At 40.1% G+C, this 18055-nt stretch overlaps 1 protein-coding gene across 1 annotated transcript in view; it reads right to left on the bottom strand.

Annotated features, from left to right (window-relative positions):
- clybl (citrate lyase beta like) overlaps positions 1–18055 on the bottom strand; it is a 77438-nt gene that overhangs the window by 30813 nt on the left and 28570 nt on the right. The window contains exon 2 of the mRNA XM_040005483.1: positions 9593–9806. Coding sequence (XP_039861417.1) covers positions 9593–9806 — 214 coding nt within the window. The remainder of the gene's footprint in view (positions 1–9592; positions 9807–18055) is intronic.

The following is an 18055-nucleotide window of genomic DNA, read 5'->3' as shown; positions in this document are numbered from 1 at the left end:
ACCAGCATCTTTTTCTGACAAAAACTCTCAGCAATGCTGGCAGTTCTTTGTGAGCTTTGGATCAATGTCTGTTGATTATAAGAAGTAACTCCAATATGTTGGCAGATACTAAGAACATCGAACAGTGCCATTTGACGAATAACCAAATAACAACATGTATAAACAAATAAAACCAAAACAAACCCACTATAGTTTGATTACTGCTCTATAATATCAGAATTGTGTGTATGTGTGTGTTTAGTTCTATTGGTATGTGTCCTTTCTATCTAAACAACATTGACTGGAGGTTAGTCCTGTGCAGAGTGTGGACCAAAGAATCATCTGCGGTACAGGAACAGAAATCTCATAGGTGACTGGGGATGGGTACTGGTATCCAGTGCCATTATTGCACAGGTCCTGACATAAACGGTAGTAACCAGACCGAATTTTAATTTGAGATGTCATACACTTTGGATTCTAGCCAATCATTTTACCTTTCCAAGGATAGTAGGCGGGCCCAGGTACGTACGTTCTTTTAGAGCAGAGCTACGGGTTAAAAATGCCCAAGGCGAAGCGGTCAAAAGTCTTGCTGTACTTCACAGCAAAAGATGCAAACTCAGCAGCCTGCAACAAGTGCTTTAAGGTGATACTGTGCAAAGGAGGTAACACCTCGAATTTGATGAAGCACCTGGCCACGCATAGCGATTTTTTAAAAGCTGAAAAATGCACCGTATTTGATAGCTTGCTGCAAGACCTCACACCGAGCACATCTACTGCAGGTGTGGTGCCTGTTATTGGACCCGGAGTTAGCAACATCCCCCAAGAACCCGAAGAGGAGAGTCCTGGCCCCTAGCCCTGCCAGTGTAGCAGAAATGATGACGGATGATGATGGCAGCAGCAGCCGTTCTTCTCTGGGTGAGTAGCTTAATGTTGTTTGTGTGTAATTTACGTTAAGTAGGCTAACCACGTTATTAAATTAATGCACGTAAGGTGAACTAGCAAACATCATCATAGTTACACACCCGTAGTAGATGTGCTCGGTGTGAGGTCTTGCAGCAAGCTATCAAATACGGCGCATTTCTCGGCTTTAAAAAAAAACGCTATGCGTCGCCAGGTGCTTCATCAGATTCGAGGTGTTACCTCCTTTGCACAGTATCACCTTAAAGCACTTGTTGCAGGCTGCTGAGTTTGCATCTTTTGCTGTGAAGTACAGCCAGACTTTTGACCGCTTCGCCTTGGGCATTTTTAACCCGTAGCTCTGCTCTAAAAGAACGTACGTACCCGGGCCCACCTACTATCCTTGGAAAGGTAAAATGATTGGCTAGAATCCAAAGTGTATGACATCTCAAATTAAAAAAGGCACCGAAATGTGCGTTGCTTTTTGGTCTGGTTACTACCGTTTATGTCAGGACCTGTGCAATAATGGCACCGGATACCAGTACCCATCCCCAGTCATCTATGAGATTTCTGTTCCTGTACTGCAGATGATTCTTTGGTTCACACTCTGCACAGGACTAACCTCCAGTCAATGTTGTTTAGATAGAAAGGTAAAATGATTGGCTAGAATCCAAAGTGTAGGGCATCTCAGGGGAAAAAAAAGCACCGAAATAAAGCACCGAAATGTGCGCTGCTTTTCGGTCTGGTTACTACCGTTTTTGTCAGATGGGTACCGGTATCCATCCCTATTCACCATACATATATTTATATAACATTTGCTGCATTTACAAGCTTTTTGAGTGATGCTTTTTGTCTTCTCACTATCCGCCCACCAATGAAGTCTGACCATTTTACTGCTTCTCAGCTGATTTAAAGACTTAAACCTCTCATCCATGCATTCATTACATCTAGACTCAATTTTGACATTATCATATTCATTGTGTATCATCCAAAATCCTCAGTAAGCCCCAGTCTTCCCGAACCTTTAATGAGTCCCTGTCACAATGCATTTGATTCAAATTTATTATAATCACTCAAACTCCACCCTAAAGCACCTCGTACCTCACCAGTCTTCACAACCACACCCTTTACTACAGACTGCACCCCTTAAAACCACCCACTTATACAGAACCAAGCAATATACCTGGGATTTCTCCAAGTGTGCCCTCACTTGCTAAAGCTCTCTCCCAAAGTGCATTTAAAAGCAAAGCAAGAAGGTTTCGGGTTTGAATCCCCTTGCCAGTAGGGCCTTTCTATGTGCAGTTTCCATGTTCTCCCAGTGCTTGTGTGGCTTCTTTCTTTCCAGCTACTCTGGTTTCCTCCCACAGTCCAACGACATGCAGGTTAGGTTCATTAGTGTCTCCCTTGGTCTAAATTGACCATAGATGTGAATTTGAACGTGAATGACTGTATTTCTTCCCACATTTCTCCCTCTCGCAACTCTGAATTGACTAAGCAGTTTAAAAAATGGAATGGACGCATACACAGTTAAAATTAGAGATATCAGGAAAAAACAAGGTAAGAAAATGTGGAAGGTATATTAAATGCATTAAGGTGAAATTTGTGTGCTGTACAGATTCTCTGAACATTACCACAGAACTATAATTAATTTCCTGCTGAGATTCAACCATGAATCAGACTTAAACACAATCATTTTAGGGTTCTGTTTTAAAGTAGGCACTCTTGAAGGCTGCACTATATAGTTACTGACCAAGTGAGCACAATCCCAATTAAAACATGTTAATTTACCTTCATGCTACTAATATACAGGTTCACTAAAGCTCATTTGCAGTTAAACTACAGCTCAGTTCAATAAAACAGAGAAAAACCCAACAATCTATGAGAAAGCGATTTGGAGGCAGTGGAAAGGAAAAACTCCCTTTTAACAGGAAGAAACCTCCGGCAGAAACTGGATAGGGAGGGATGGCCTTCTGCCATGACTGATTGGGAGTGAGGGGAGGAAGACAGGACAAAGACATGCTGTGGAGTTAAATGCAGAGTGTTGTATAAACACACTGAGTGAAAAAGGTGAATGAAGAAGAAGCACATCGTGGGAAGCTCCCAACAACCTATTGCAGCTTAACTTAAGGGAGAATTCAGGGTCACCTGATCAAGCTTTAGCTACAGTATATGCTTTGTCAAAAAGCAAAGTTTTAAGCCTAATCCTAAAAGTAGAGATAGTGTCTGTCTCCCAAATCCAAACTGGGAGCTGCTTCCACATACGAGGGGCCTGAAAGCTGAAGGCTCTGCTTCCCATTCTACTTTTAAATATCCTAGGAACCACGAGTAAGCCTGCAGTCTGAGAGCGAAGTGCTCTATTGTGTTGATATGGTACTATAAGGTCTTTAGAAAAAGATTGGACCTAAATATTCAAGACCTCGTATATGATGACAAAGATTTTAAATTCATTTCTGGATTTAACAGGGAGCCAATGAAGAGAAGCCAGTAAAGGAGAAATATGCTCTCTTTTTCTAGTGGATTTTCATTTACCTCTACTACAATTTAGTATCTGCCCCAAAATAGATGAAACAATTAAAGGACAAATAAGCAAAAAGAAAATAAAAGAAAACAAGAACTGGTGAACGATATATTTTTTAAAAATAAGACATACATTTAAGATGTGCAAAAAACAGACATATTCAACTTATATTGCCATTTTTCACTGTTATATATACAAATGTTATTTTCAAGTGATTATGATTTAGAGCAAGAAACTTTTTCATAGGCTTTAGTGTATGTTATTTATAGCGCTAACTAGTAATTCAAGTTCTTGTTCCCTTAATGCCCACCAATACTTAAACACAATATTAAATTTTATATTTAAATCTCTTGTGAAATAAGAGCTAAAGTATATTCCCATCTCATCCTCCCATCTGCTCCATCCCCTCTCTTCCTCCCATTCTTTAATGTTTTCATCGCCTTGTACTCCTCTCCATCAACACTACTCATACTGGGTTACTTTCTAAGCACTGGGTGGGTTGCGCAAGCCACGTAGCACAGAGTGGTGCTGGCCAGTGAAAACACAAGAGTGTAACAGGATAATGAGAGGCAGAGAGGACCTCTCTGTTCTCCATCTCGGCATTTTCCACTGCCTTGCTCAGGTTCATTCCTCGCACTCAGTCCACTGAAGCTGTAGCACAAATGAGTTTCAAAACGCAACCAGAGGGGCCGAAAAAAAGCTGTTAATAGCAAGTGTACAACTTCTGAAACTGAAAAAAAAACAGACACACAAAAGTATTGCTGCTAAAAAAATTAATAAATTAAAAAAAAAAAAATCAACAAATACATCAACATTTCATCGCAAAGGATGCTAATCACAGGACTGTCATCCCTCCCTTGTACACCCTGACCACTTGGTTACTCTACCCATGGTTCTCTCAACAAACAGACCAATTGATTCCTGACAAATGACACTTAAAACACGCACGCACTCTAAACAGTAAGGTTTGGACTGGATGGTATTTCTCGTATGGCCAGGACAGGGTCTACTTTCTGGCGGAGTGCATTACATCTCAGTTGTGAGTTTTGGCAGACAGACTGGGAGTTTCTCTGGAGTCTCTGGGGTCTTCTGAGGTGTAGAGCACATGCACAAGCACACGTACAAGGATGTAAATACGTGTGCAGTCCCATCCTGTATAATACACACTAAATAGAAATGTTTAGCATTCATAATTCTACCGGTTACCATTATTCCCCAGGAACACTTTCTGTCAAGAGTTTATTCATTTGAATCCACTTAAACAGGGAGCGGGCCTTTGAGTGTCCTCTGAAACAACACAGTGAGCAGTGAACTGAGGTCACGTATCAGTTGACAGTTGGCTGCATAATTTATGTTAAGTTGCAATTCTCTGGTGTCAGACACAGTTCATGCATAGACCATAGCTCATGCATTGACTGACAATGAGATAAAGTTAATATACAACTATAATGATGACATCCACTCCACAATGTGTCATTCAACTGAAAGTACCAAGACCAGTGGATATTAGTGTTACTGTAAAAACAGAATTACAGAGAAAAGACAAAGAAAGAGAAATGTCTGGCTTAACACTATGCATTACGAATTAGATGCTGTCATGTACACTTAACCATCACTTCCTAAGTCACTAAGTAGAGCACAAAGTAAAGTCAATGTAAAGTGCTGTAAATATAATTTGATTACTCATTTTGAAAATGTGAAATATGGTCAATTTGGTCAAAAAAATCATATTTTCTTAGACTACAGGGGGCGCATGACAACTGTGTATTATTATCCACCTATATACAACTGCCCTCCAACAAACAAGACTTTTGTTTATTTGTTTATTTTTGTCGTAAAAATGTCACATTCAATATTCTGTTCATGTGTTAATGCTTTAGTTTGCCTTGCATTTTATTCTATGGAGGCCTGAAGACTTTGTGCATCTTCTGTAAGACTATTATATATAAATGAGATTTAATAATGCAAAACCAAAGGTACAGTGTATGGCTGTAATCACAACCTTCTGTTTATTTAATCTTACAGTCTACTACTGACCGATTTCTGTTCATATTAGCACTTTAAACACTACTTTGGGCTCTGATTACTGCATTTATTCACCGACTTTCTATTTAGTTGTATATACTACCTACACTTTAAAGTGAATTACCTCCTTTCAAGCCCTAACAACTGTTCCTGGTTCAGTAACATACTGAAATGAATGCAGGACACTGATGTACAGTGGGATACCAACTGTAACAATCTGTGTATGTGTTTATCTGTGTGTACTTGTGTGCGAATGTCCGTATGTGACTACACGTACACACTCATGCATGTGTGCATGTTTGTATTCTGCTGGTCTTGTGTGCATTTACAGGCGCGTGCGGGTGTGTGAGAGGTGCTCCCCGTTGTGCCGGCCGCGCCACTATGCCATCTGGAGAGGAAATCGAGTGTGAAGTACAGTATAGTTTGGGACCAAGCTCCGTGGCAGCGGCTCAGCAGTTAGTTCATTAGTTCCAAACTTCCAGGGATTAGGAGAGAATCTCTGCGGCAGGGAGGCAGGGGGGAGTCATGGAGGATGGAGGGACCCATGTGGGGAAAAGAGAGGCAGAAAGAGAAACACCAGGAGGAATACTGGACCAAAGGGCACCAAGAGACGGAGACAGAACATGGGGGGAGAGAGACATAAACAATCTTAACCCTGCGGACCCTAGAGAGGGGAGACGAGCGAGAGAGGGGGACGGTAAAGAACAAGACGGCGAGGGAGTGAGGAGGAGAGAGGACAGGTGTAGCCGTCAGTTCCGCTCTGGGGTTTCAACCTGCCCTCCCTTTTCCTCCACCCCACTGATCATACAGATATGATGATATGTGTAAGAGTGTTAGAGCAGTCAGCCTTGTCTTCCCTCCCCTCTCACCTCCTCCTTCTTTCCCCTCTGGGTCCGTGGCGACAGTTAGCAAGCTCTGGGTGGCTCCTACCCTTTACTCCCTTTCTTTTCTCCCTACCTCTTAAGCTGCCAGCATTACTGCCAAGATGGAGTGCAGACATTTTTAGAGTCAAAGTGGCAGGCAATTAAAGCCAGCATTCCTGGATTTCAATTTAAAAGGGGAGGGGGGGCCAGAGTGACCTTCACCACGTACCTTTTTGTCATGAACATCCTTTCCTGTTTTAAGGTGAAGGTGAAAGATAATGAAAAGAATACATTAATGAACACATAATAGGAGTGTGGTGGTGGGCAGTAGCCCCATTTAAGGCCTACTCATGCATACTCAGTAACTGCACTCAACATTTCGCCATCTCGCCATTGTTATATTCACCAAAACAGTGGTTCAGAATGGCATTTAGCAAGCTGGGTCATTGCTTTGCTCCCATTAGATATGCATTATGAGACTTTAGGACATTGTTGAAGCCTGGCATGCCTTGCCAAACCCACAGTGCAGACTGTGCAGTTGTCATGGTGAAGATAATCGTTTCTAGGCTATACGGTGTTGAAATTGTCAGCAGACACACACCCACATTGTAATAGCTAACTCTCATCCATTTATAGATCAGTTGGTCCCAACGCACAGCTCAAATTGAGTTAATAAAAGACAGGGTAAGGGTAATATTTTTGACAAGCAATTACGGGGTATGCTTTCAACGCTTCCTGCAAATTACCATTCACTAGGTACACACAACTGTGTCAGTGCATTATTCAATCGAGCTTGGTATTTACTTGGGCAGTAAGATGCATGCGTGTCCAGCAGCAGCATCTGCATCTGATTTGCATAAAGTTACATTTACTCTGCAGATGCTTTTGGCACAGCGACTTCCAACAAACACATCCAAACCTAAAACTAAGCAGGAGCCAAAACGCATCAAAAATTGGCAAAAATTTTAATGTAGGTACTTGACTAAACTTACTGTGAGCCACGAGCCGCAAGAGAAAGCACATAAAAACAGGAAGACGTGGAAGAAAAAAGTAACAGGCAACGTTTTTTTGGCACTAAACGAAAAGTTCCTTTGAAGACATTTAATAATATTTTTAGTGGTGTGTTGAGTTTTCATGTCAATAAACTGTAAATAGTCTCTCAACCAACCTGTGTGCGCACATTACACAGGGTCCGCACAACGTCCGTCAAAAGAGCAGCATCAGTTCTCTTTCACTGACTCCAGGTGTGTTTATGTACAGAGCTGTCAGGTAATTCGTCTGTGTTTTAGCAGCACTGAGAGCCTAATAAACAATTATTGGATTTATGCATGCATAACTGAATAAAATAATCATAAAAGCATAAAAGTATGCTTTGGATGTAGATATAACCATAAAGCATCAAATATGAGCCATTACACAGCCTCTGTAGGCAGCAGGCATCAATTAGAAGTGCATCATTAGAAGTGCATCACCTCTGAAGCATGTAACACCTTTTGACAAGATTTTTCACCTCCTTTAACTAGTTGTTTAATTTCTCAAAAACAATAAATGTAAAAATTTGTATCAGCACCTGTTTCCTCACGTGTTTTGCTTCTCTCCACAAGAACTGCTGAAAATAATGCCAGACTTAAGACACAATATTTTGTCAGTCTGGCTTTGATGGTTTAAAGGGGTCAAAAAAAAAAAAATCGCGATAAATATCCTCCCAGGCTATGTAATGAAAATAATTTGAAAAAGATTTTTTTTTTAAACACACAGTGAAAAGTAAAACAATTATTTCAGTCAACTCATTTCCACATAGAAATTTATAAATCCAAAACAAATGTTTGTGGTATTCCCAGAAACCCACAAACACACACACACACACACACACACACAGAAACACACACACACACACATTCACACAAAGTACTGTTCATCGAAAAGGAAAAAATATCATCTTAAGGGAAGGTAGAACTACACAACATCCCCCATGGATTTCCAATTGCCACAGTGGAGAAAGACGCCAAGAGTGTGGAAAGTGAAGAAAGGGTGCCAGTAGGGAAGGTGCATTTTGTTATTGAGTATATTACTAATTTTTATATTACACAGCACGACCTAGCAAACACATAATAGGCTACAAGACTTTTTGCACACTGTGCCGAAAGCCAACATGTCAAAAAGTGTCAAAAGCTCAAATCTGTTCTGACGCTATGTTCTGCTTTGCAGTGTAGTGCAGACAGGAGAAAGTAATGGGATTATTAGGTAGGAAACTACTGGTGGACAATACTATTTTCCAGAAGTTAATGTATTGGTATTTTTATGTGAATTACTCAGAGAAGTAGTAGTGGAAGGTAGAGTGGTATGCCTGCTGAGGGACATTACTCTGCAGTTTGAATAAATGGGTATATCCTGTAGCTATGTACATTTTCACTTTATTTGTAAAAGCACATACTGGGGCTATAGGCACAACCCAGCAGTAGCTAACACAGAGGAGACCTTTTGAAAATGAGAAAAACAAAATTCTGAATTTGCAATTGTTGCCTACAAATTCAGCCCCCCAAAATGTTCATGTTTCAGGTGAAATGAATATGTTGGTGTAAAGAATATGCTGGAGCAAAACACTTCTGCTTAAACACAAGGAAGATGGGGACATGGACCTGCTGACAGTGCAACAGTCCAGCATCTGAAGCCTGAATGGCTCCTTCAGTGCTGCATTCCTCTCCACATTCCCCTTTATCACACAATAAAGACAGAAGCTCTTACATCCCACCAACACCATCACAGGGTCACAGTTTTAGCTGTCAGTCACACAGGCCATCATCTTATTGTCTTTGTCTACTACAGGAACAGCCTCCAGCCATATCAATCATCTTTATTATCATGACTTAAAAACCTTTGTTAGTTAACTTTTTGCCCGGGCCCCTTCTTTATCCCACTCTCCAATCACAATTTCATGGGCAGTCCAGCAGGGCCAATGAGGAGGTAGCGTGGGCAGGAGGAGAATGCTTTTAACCTGCTGCATCTGGTGCTTTCCCACTGCTATCCCAGTGGGACATGGTCACCTTGTTTTAAATGACTCTAATGCGGTTGAGGGGGGGGAGCGCTGTCTTTATACTATCATAATGGGGTGAAATGTGCTTGTTATAAACATCTCACTTAGGTAGTTTTCCTTTGAGTGATTAAGACCAAGCACCTGTCTGATAGAGAGATATGGGAATTAAAATATATCCAAGATCACACAGCTATGGGAGTGTTTCTGGCTTCCCCGCTATCCTATTAATACCAAGCTGAATTTCATTTACAAGCATGCATCTTAGTACTTATGTACCTTTTTGCTGAGGGCTACTCCATCTTCACAGTCCAGCACAGCACAGTCGACATCCAGTGAGGCTAGTTTCTTCAATTTTCGCTCATCATTGCCAGGGCAGTAGAGAACTGCCCTGCGGGGTATGTAGTGCAGAGAGGAGCCTGCAGAGTGATAGTGATGACGCCATGCTTCAGCATACAACTGCCAGACTGCGGCCCGGAGCCACCCGCCCTTTCTGTCAACAACAACATACACATACATAAGGACATGATGATGTAAGGACATAAACATACATGCTTTGGTGCACAGAGTACATACACAGAAATGGCAGGCAGGTGTACTATGAATGCACTAATTCATGTCTCTGGTGCATATATTACTCATGAGCACACACAGTATCAATAAGTAGCTAAGGGCCATGAATAATTAAAGGCTGTTGCTGCATTCATAATATATGTACAGTATTTATAACACTCATGGAGATCCAGTGAGGAGGACTCGCTCAGACTTGAGTGAAAGTCTGGATGCATTTCATTTTGGGAGTTCTGTTTGCCCTTCAGCTTTTCATTGAAGTGAATGAGAGACGCTGACCTGTGCTTTGGCAGTCTTTGTGAGAACAAACTCACCCAAACACCGAGCCACTCATATGCTAATTATTGCCACGCTGCTGAGTATCTAGGCACGGCAGAAAGTGAATGAGTATCAGAGTCACTGTTGTTTAGTGCTGAGTCACAGAAAAACTTGTCTTAAAAGTGCGGATCTTTATTCCTACCATGAGCTCTGAAGGTAAAAATCAATTTTACATAATAATGTGTTCTTTTAGTCACATAATTCCCAAATGACTAAGTATACATAAAGATAATGCAATTTAAAATTAAATTGCAAGTATGCCATGTTACGAAGTCACAAATTGCATTGTCAGTGGTAGTAGTAAGTAAATTATAGATATTATAGTCAGCTAACATTTGGTATCGAGCCAAAAAAATATTTAAAAAAAAAAAAACAGAGAAGGAAATTCCCCGATACCTGCTGATCCTTTGCTCAAAGAAGGTGGGGTCACTTCAGGTCTGGAACATTTTAACAACAATCGTGTTGTAATGACAGCAGAGAGTTCAAAACCCAGCTGAGCTCCAGAAAGACTGACGGTATATGGTCGAAACTGTGGAACCTGATCTGTGCTGACTGAATAGATATTTATTAAACCTTATGAGAAGCTTGGGGGGAAACTTCATGAAGCACAGATCTATGAGGATTTGAGCACTTCCTGAGTATTGCCCATTTTGCATTAATGAAAACAATTGTTGTTTCATGTTTTCTTACAGCAGAGTTCTCTCAGGGCACCGGATGTCCATTCTGTATAAATAAATATTTATGTCTCTCATTAATATGGTTTGCCCTCTTGTGGAGATAATGTGATATTCAAATAAATCGATTCTGTGTGAATGAAAACCCAAAAGTAATTGTGTGCACACAGGCTCAAAGCCTGGGAGTCACTGTCAGTTCATTTCTCTGTTGAGAAAGAAGTTGTTTACATTGTTTTTAATTGTAGTTGCCAATGCTGTATTTATATCTGTACCCATCATGAAAGCCTATGTCACTAAAAATTCCTCTTATAGCATGCCTGAGACACTGACAGCAGGAGCTCCAAAAACAGAGTTCTAAAGACTACAATAGGACCTAGAATCTGCTGCGCAGACACAGAAATAATAGGGTACTACATTCATCAGCTCCTGCAACTATGGAAAGGTTCCTGAAAACACCTTTTAACATTGCTGTACTCTTTCTGGGTATCAGAAGTCTGAGGATCCTATTGGTAGATTGGTGTCTTTCTTTGCCTGAGGAGGGCAAAAGAAAGAAAGAAAGCAAGTGAGGGGATATCCCTTCTGTAAAGAGGGGCTGAGTTATTCTCTTTTCATGTTTCTCGCTCTCTAAAGGAGCTAAAGTGACTTCAATAGCCACTTAATCCTGTCAACTACGCTTCCACATGCCCTCCAGTCCCAATAAGGCCTAATCTACACTGAGATGTTGCAGTTGTAGCAGGCAGTTAAAACCAATTTAAAATGCTTCCAGCATTTTAGTGCTTCCAGGCATTGAGTGTGTTTACAAAAGGCTTGGGGACAAAGTTTGAAGGGAGAACTACGGCCAACCCCATGCAAATTGTAGACCCGTTAAAATGGGTACAGCTCACAATACGTTTAGGAACTTAAATCTAAAGGACCAAAAATTGGTGAGAAAGAGATGAAAAACAGCAGCACTGAAACTAGAAAGAAAGACAGCGGGTCCAAGAATCCAGGCGAGTCTCAAAATGAAATGAGTCTATTCTGTGCACACTGCACCAGGGGAACTGTTACAACGCTATACTAAGTACCAATCGATAAATCACTTTTTCATCGGCATCATGATGTGAACATGAGCAATATACACGCTGAAAAAGACTGTGTGAAATGCCATGAATGTGAAAAGTTCTTATATTTATATGTGGCATGTACTGACACTCAGCAAGCAGAAATAGCACCTTGCACAATAAAATCAAATTTGAGGTCATTTTGCATTGCAACACTTGAGTGGCTGGCTTTGTAATGCCAAAATGTGGCTCTGGAGACACATACCAAAGTGGGAACTGCCACAAAGCTGATTCTCACAGGATACACAGTGCATAACTAATTTATTAGACCACCACCCAGCGTAAGGTTTATGACACAGCCGCCCTAAATTAACAACATTGGTAACTAACAAATGTTTGTGTTTGTTTTTATAATGTGTGTAACCCTTTAATCAAAATATTTTAAATGCTAAGGTATAATTACAGTAGATATCCAATCAATTTACTGAAAAAAGACAAAAAAGACAAAAGACAAAAAATGATAAATTATTATTTTTTGATTAAGTGGCCAAACTACAGTTCATTTCCTGATCAGAAAAAAATACTTTGGCTGGATGTCATGCTTGATTAATTTCTGACTTCTCACTGTAACAGCTCAAATTTGGATACAAAACTGTGAATTTAGTTTATTTGACCAATAAATAACTGTATTTTTTTAAGCTGTAAACAGGTTTTTGACAGATTTATAAATTATTTGTGTTTTCTTGTTATTCATGACAAATTTGTTAAGCACTGCATTTTACCAACATGTTAATGACACAGTCATGATAATTACAGTCTAGAAACTTTAAATTCATTTAGTTTTAATCAAACTGAAAGTCAAGATCAAAGTTAGGTGCAGTCTGACATAGAGAAAAATACTCTTTCTGAATTCGCTACTGTACTTTTTCATTACAGTGGATACCTTAGGCCACATATGTACCCGGTCTGCAATTCCTCCAGTGCTGAAGTGGGCAGCATACACCTACAGGTGTTGTAGTTTATATGATTAAGAATAAGAAGGACGCCCAGGTGCAAAGGAAAATCTACATGTGGAAGACAGTGACTAGTGCAGCTACATCCATAGCTCTGCCCTGACTCATTGATTAGACAGGGTATTTACGCTTCTGTTAAATTTTAATGTGCTCATAACTCTCCGTATGATTTGATATGATATATGATACATATGGAGTTTAAAAATAATATTTTCATAATGGGTGTAGTCTGAATGTCTGAAAAGCTCCCAGGAGTGGTCGATACTAGCTGCTAGTATCGACCACTCCTGGGAGCTTTTTGGTCAGTAACTGGCAGGACTGACTTCCAGCCAGGTGAAAAACATTCTCCATCTTTACCCTAAATTCAAAATGTACCAGAATGATGGGAAGAAGAAAATGCATACACAGAAGATCTGTAAAAGCTCATCATTGAAGAATACAACATCATCTGTAAAACATAGTGGAGCCAGTGCAATGGCATGAGCGTCAATAGCTTCCAGTGGCATCAGGTCACCAGTGTTTATAGATGATGTAGGAGAAGACAGAAGCAGCAGGTAGATTCTGTAACATATAAAGATTAACTTTCTGCTCAGTTACAACCAAAAAGTTCATTTTTCACATTGTAACTGGTCATTGACGGAAAATGGTGAACTTAATTTAATTTGCTGTTTTGGCATTGGGATTAAAGATGGTGAGTGTGGTTGTTTGCATTAAACATGCATTTAACTTGCATTAAAGTTTTCATGAAAACCTAAAGGAACTGCTTATATAGTCAAGCAACCACAACAGCGAATGAAGGAGAGCTCCGACAAATGGGAATCTGAGCATCCTAACCAAATACACACATAACTTCTAGATTTCTGTTTACATCATACAACATCTGTTTGATATTTCCACATTATTAGATCAATGCATGATATATTTGCATTCTACATATTTAAAGAGTCCCTAGAGTGCTGTTTTCCCCTATACTCCTTTTTTACTTTCTGGTTTTTTACATGAGGGGTTATGACAACTCAGGGCTATGTGACCATATAGCAGCTGTAAAGTGGTTGAGGCTTGCCTCATTGACTGTGTTTACTGGTCTTAGATCAGAGGTAGCGATATGTTAGTGGGTTATATGGTGCTGGGTGCGAATGTTTCTTATTAGAGAGGCAGCAACAGACACAGGCCTGGCGGCACTAAAAGAGGTGGGGGTGGTGGGTAGAATGCAGTAAAAAGGGTGGTAAGCTCAGTGTCAGACTGTACATGGGTACAAACCCCGACTATGGTATACTATGTTTGGACCAGCCATCTAACAGTAACTTGTCAATTAGTATTTTACATGCAGATTTGTGTCTTTCGTCAACACCAGACAGTGTCTTGGACAAAGCTGTTCACAAGTACAGAACAACCAACTGATCTTCAACCCAAACAGACTAGCCTCTGATGATGTGACACTCACTGTCAGAATCTTTGTAGACTCCAACTACAATAAATCCACCTTGAACCACAAATCCTTGAACTACACATCTTATCTACCCCACTCTGACTACTGTACACGTTCACCATATTCATGTCCTTATCTCTGAAATCCCCTGTTATTTAATCCAGGCAGGTGCATCAATGTGTCTCTCAATCTCTCAAGGTAACAGGCATGTCACTAAGAAATGTCAAACTTTGTAAGGATTTCACACTTCCGCCGACTTGTTTAGACCGTTGAGGAGTTTGTGTTCTGTTTCAGATTCTGCTTCTGGCATTTGGGGGTCCTGTGAACACATGAAAGTTCACCACAGCTTTGGGTGGTATTGCATGTTTAAGTGACAAAGCCTGCTGCTGTGGGAATGATCACAGTTACTCAGAGGAGAGAGAAGCAGTCAAGATATGGATACAAACATCTGCTGAGGTTGGGAAAGTGTAGACCCTACTGTCAAAGATGGCAATCTCAAGCTATACTACTAGTAGTAGTTACTAATAGTTTCACTGAGCAGGAAAGGCCTTGTTTGTTATAGACGAGCTTATTGCTACATAATTTATATTTTAAATTTTAAAAAAAATTATCTTTCAATTCTATAAAACATTTTCCCCCAAAAAAGTTGGAAAGAATTGAGTAAAATATGAATACAATAAACCACAAACATTGTAAGAACAGCTTTCCACAAATATCCTCCCTGCTTGTTCTTTAGAATGGACAAAATTCCACCGATGAGCAAACATTTGTAAGTCTGACAGACAACAAATGAAGTGTTTCTGGGAGAAATGTTGTTTCTTGGATAATATAGGCTTATTTTGAATAAACCAAAATGTGGAATTGCTTTTTGAAAGGTGGGCTAAAGATGAGATGGACTTTTATCAGTGTATCTGTAGTGGTATGGGGATGCACTATTGCAATGAAACTTGTACATGTATGAAAAAATATACACAAATACACAGGTTTTGGAGTCATTAAGACAAAAAATCTCAACGCTTAGATATCTTATGTTAGTCTTTATGGTATTTACAATGATTACATTTGTTTTTAACAATACTAAAAATCCAGTATTTTAATTTCATTTAATCTAATTTTTCTTTAACCTTTTTGTATCTGTGTGTGTGTGTGTTTGTGGGGGTTGGTCAAACTTGGGACACAACAGTGTTCTTTAACTTTATCATTACAATTTTTTACTTTATGTTCTTGCTGGTTTAACTGCATACTACTGTAGACCATGATTAATAATCAATTTGTCATAAGATATGTGTGTGACATAACAGTTTCAAAGCACTGTTTATTGTACTCTGGCATTCAATATTGTATTCCGGATATCAGTAGTAATTGCTTCATTATCATGACATGATGATCACAGTTTCTTGTAACTCTACTGCCCTCCACATGGCAGCATAATAGCCTAATTCAGGTGGTCATATTCATCCAACTGCATGAATTACAGGAGATAACAAGAGGCCCACTCCAAAACAGACGCCAGTGACAGCCTCCCTCTCAATATGTAGATTTCTACAATTATCTCCAGCATGGTGGTGCAGGCAGAAGCTGTGTCTAAAATGCACAAAATTAAAGATCTGTGTTTCTACCCCACAATAATCAGCTACTTTTTAATATGCAAACTACATTCCGAGGTCTGTGGCGTTTAAGATTCAAGATTAAATTTGGTGAAACTAAAGATGAATAAAGAGTAGGGAGGAAATCAATGTTACTGAAGCATCAACAAGCCCTCTGTCTGCAGAAAGCTGTCTGCGGGTGGGAAATAAAATGGTCAAAAAGTCATCAATATTTACCTACCTTCATGTCCACCTGCCTGTCTGACACTTTTTGTTTTTTCAGAATGAAAGAGCTGAAGCATTCCCCGCACATGGTCCTCCTCTCAGCATGATGCTGTATGTGCATGGTTTTTTGTTTTCTGTTTTTCACACTGCCTCAGGACTGAGGACACAACTGGATGGCAGAGAAATGTTGAAAAATTAACCAGAGACACCCAAGACAGGGAGAGGAAAGAATCAAACACTTTTCTACTACTTTTGTGCCCCCTGCTTTCTTTGCTTGCCCTCTAGCAAGTTGGAGCTCAGGATGAGCAATCCGTTCCCCTCCAGTATAGATCAGCTGGGGGTTTCAGAATTTACTGGGGGCTAGTCTCTCTTTTACCAAGAGAAGCAGGAGAGACAATGGCTTACTGGCCACGCTAGCATTTTGTTGCTGACGTCTGTATTGACTGTACTTTGCAAGGGATAGGATTTGTTTTATTCATTTTGCTCTGAATAATCCACATCCCCTCAATAGAATCATGTGCTGTTCCACTGCCAACATAAAGATTAAATTATTTAATTTTACATCAAAAAAAAAAAACCTTCTTTAACCCAAGTCTTCACTCATTCAACTAAAGAAACCTTCATGTGTTTGCAGCAGAGATTGAAAATGTCAGATTATAACATTGCTCATGCTACATCTTTCTTGCTTTTCTTTTAAAAGCTATTTCCAGTAACAATGTCCCTCACCTTACACATCCTCCCGTTCACATCTTCTCCCCTTTCCAATCTCATTAGTTTGGGTTTTATGCCTTAATCTACACAATGAGGACAAAGTCATGGCAGTTATCTTCAGCAGCCAATGTCTGCCTACCTGTAATCCTTCTCAAAGTCCCCGGCTTTCTTCCAGCTCACAAATTGGCCCACAATGCTTTTATGCAAGGCCTCCATCGTAATGCTCACAGACGACAGCAGCCTTTTTTCTTCTTCTTTTTTATCCTTCCACATAAAACTGGTTGAATAGATACATCTTAATCTAGATCTCAGGACAGCAAAAAGCCACGATGCAAAGGACACAGGTCTTATATTTTGCAGTCGCTTGCAATGTTACGTGATGATTGGCAGATATCACTCCAGCTTCCCCGCATTGTCTTTGTCTGTCAAAGGCTCAAATCTCAAGACAGTATTCAACAATGTCATGCTGTATGCACACTATAAGTTTGATTAATTAGTTATACAGAATGTAAAAGAAAACACAACATTAAACACATGCAGAATAATCTACTTGAAATGAGTGTTAAGACAAAAAACTAAATCAATGAATTTATTATTAAAAGTTAATTGAGAGGGGGACTTAAAGGTCAAACAAGTCGGTCTATTGGAGGAGGGCATAAGGGGGTTAGCTTTTAACTTAGCATTTTTATTGACTCTGACAAAACAAAATGAGCGGGCTCTGTAGGATTGTGCACTCTGCATTGGCCATTCAGGCCTTCAGAGCCCCATTGTAGTACTTTGAAGAGAATGAAAGGAAACCCCACTGGTGGAAATGCAGTGGAACAGCCCCACAACAGGCCACAACTGTTCCCTTATGCATGAAAGGCAGTGACATAAAAGACAAGATGGACTTCTGAGGTAGGGCCAAAAACAAAAGCAACAAAAGTGCTGATCACGAGGGGATGACACGACTCGTCTCAGCAGAAGGAGCAGGGAGAAAAGGGGCAGGGGACAATAGCACTCCCAGCCAAATGACATGTTGAAGAATTGAAAAATCCACACAAGAAGTGTCTTCTCAATTCACTAAACCCACAAGAGCTGGGTGAGTTGGCTGGACCTTGGTCAGACTGTGTGTGTGTGTGTGTGTGTGTGTGTGTGTGTGTGTGTGCGCGTGTGTGTGTGTGTGTGTGTGTGTGT

Source organism: Simochromis diagramma, unplaced genomic scaffold, assembly GCF_900408965.1.
Source record: "Simochromis diagramma unplaced genomic scaffold, fSimDia1.1 OVJJ01000501.1, whole genome shotgun sequence".
In the NCBI taxonomy this organism is placed as follows: domain Eukaryota; kingdom Metazoa; phylum Chordata; class Actinopteri; order Cichliformes; family Cichlidae; genus Simochromis; species Simochromis diagramma.
This window is presented reverse-complemented; position numbering and strand designations above follow the sequence as displayed.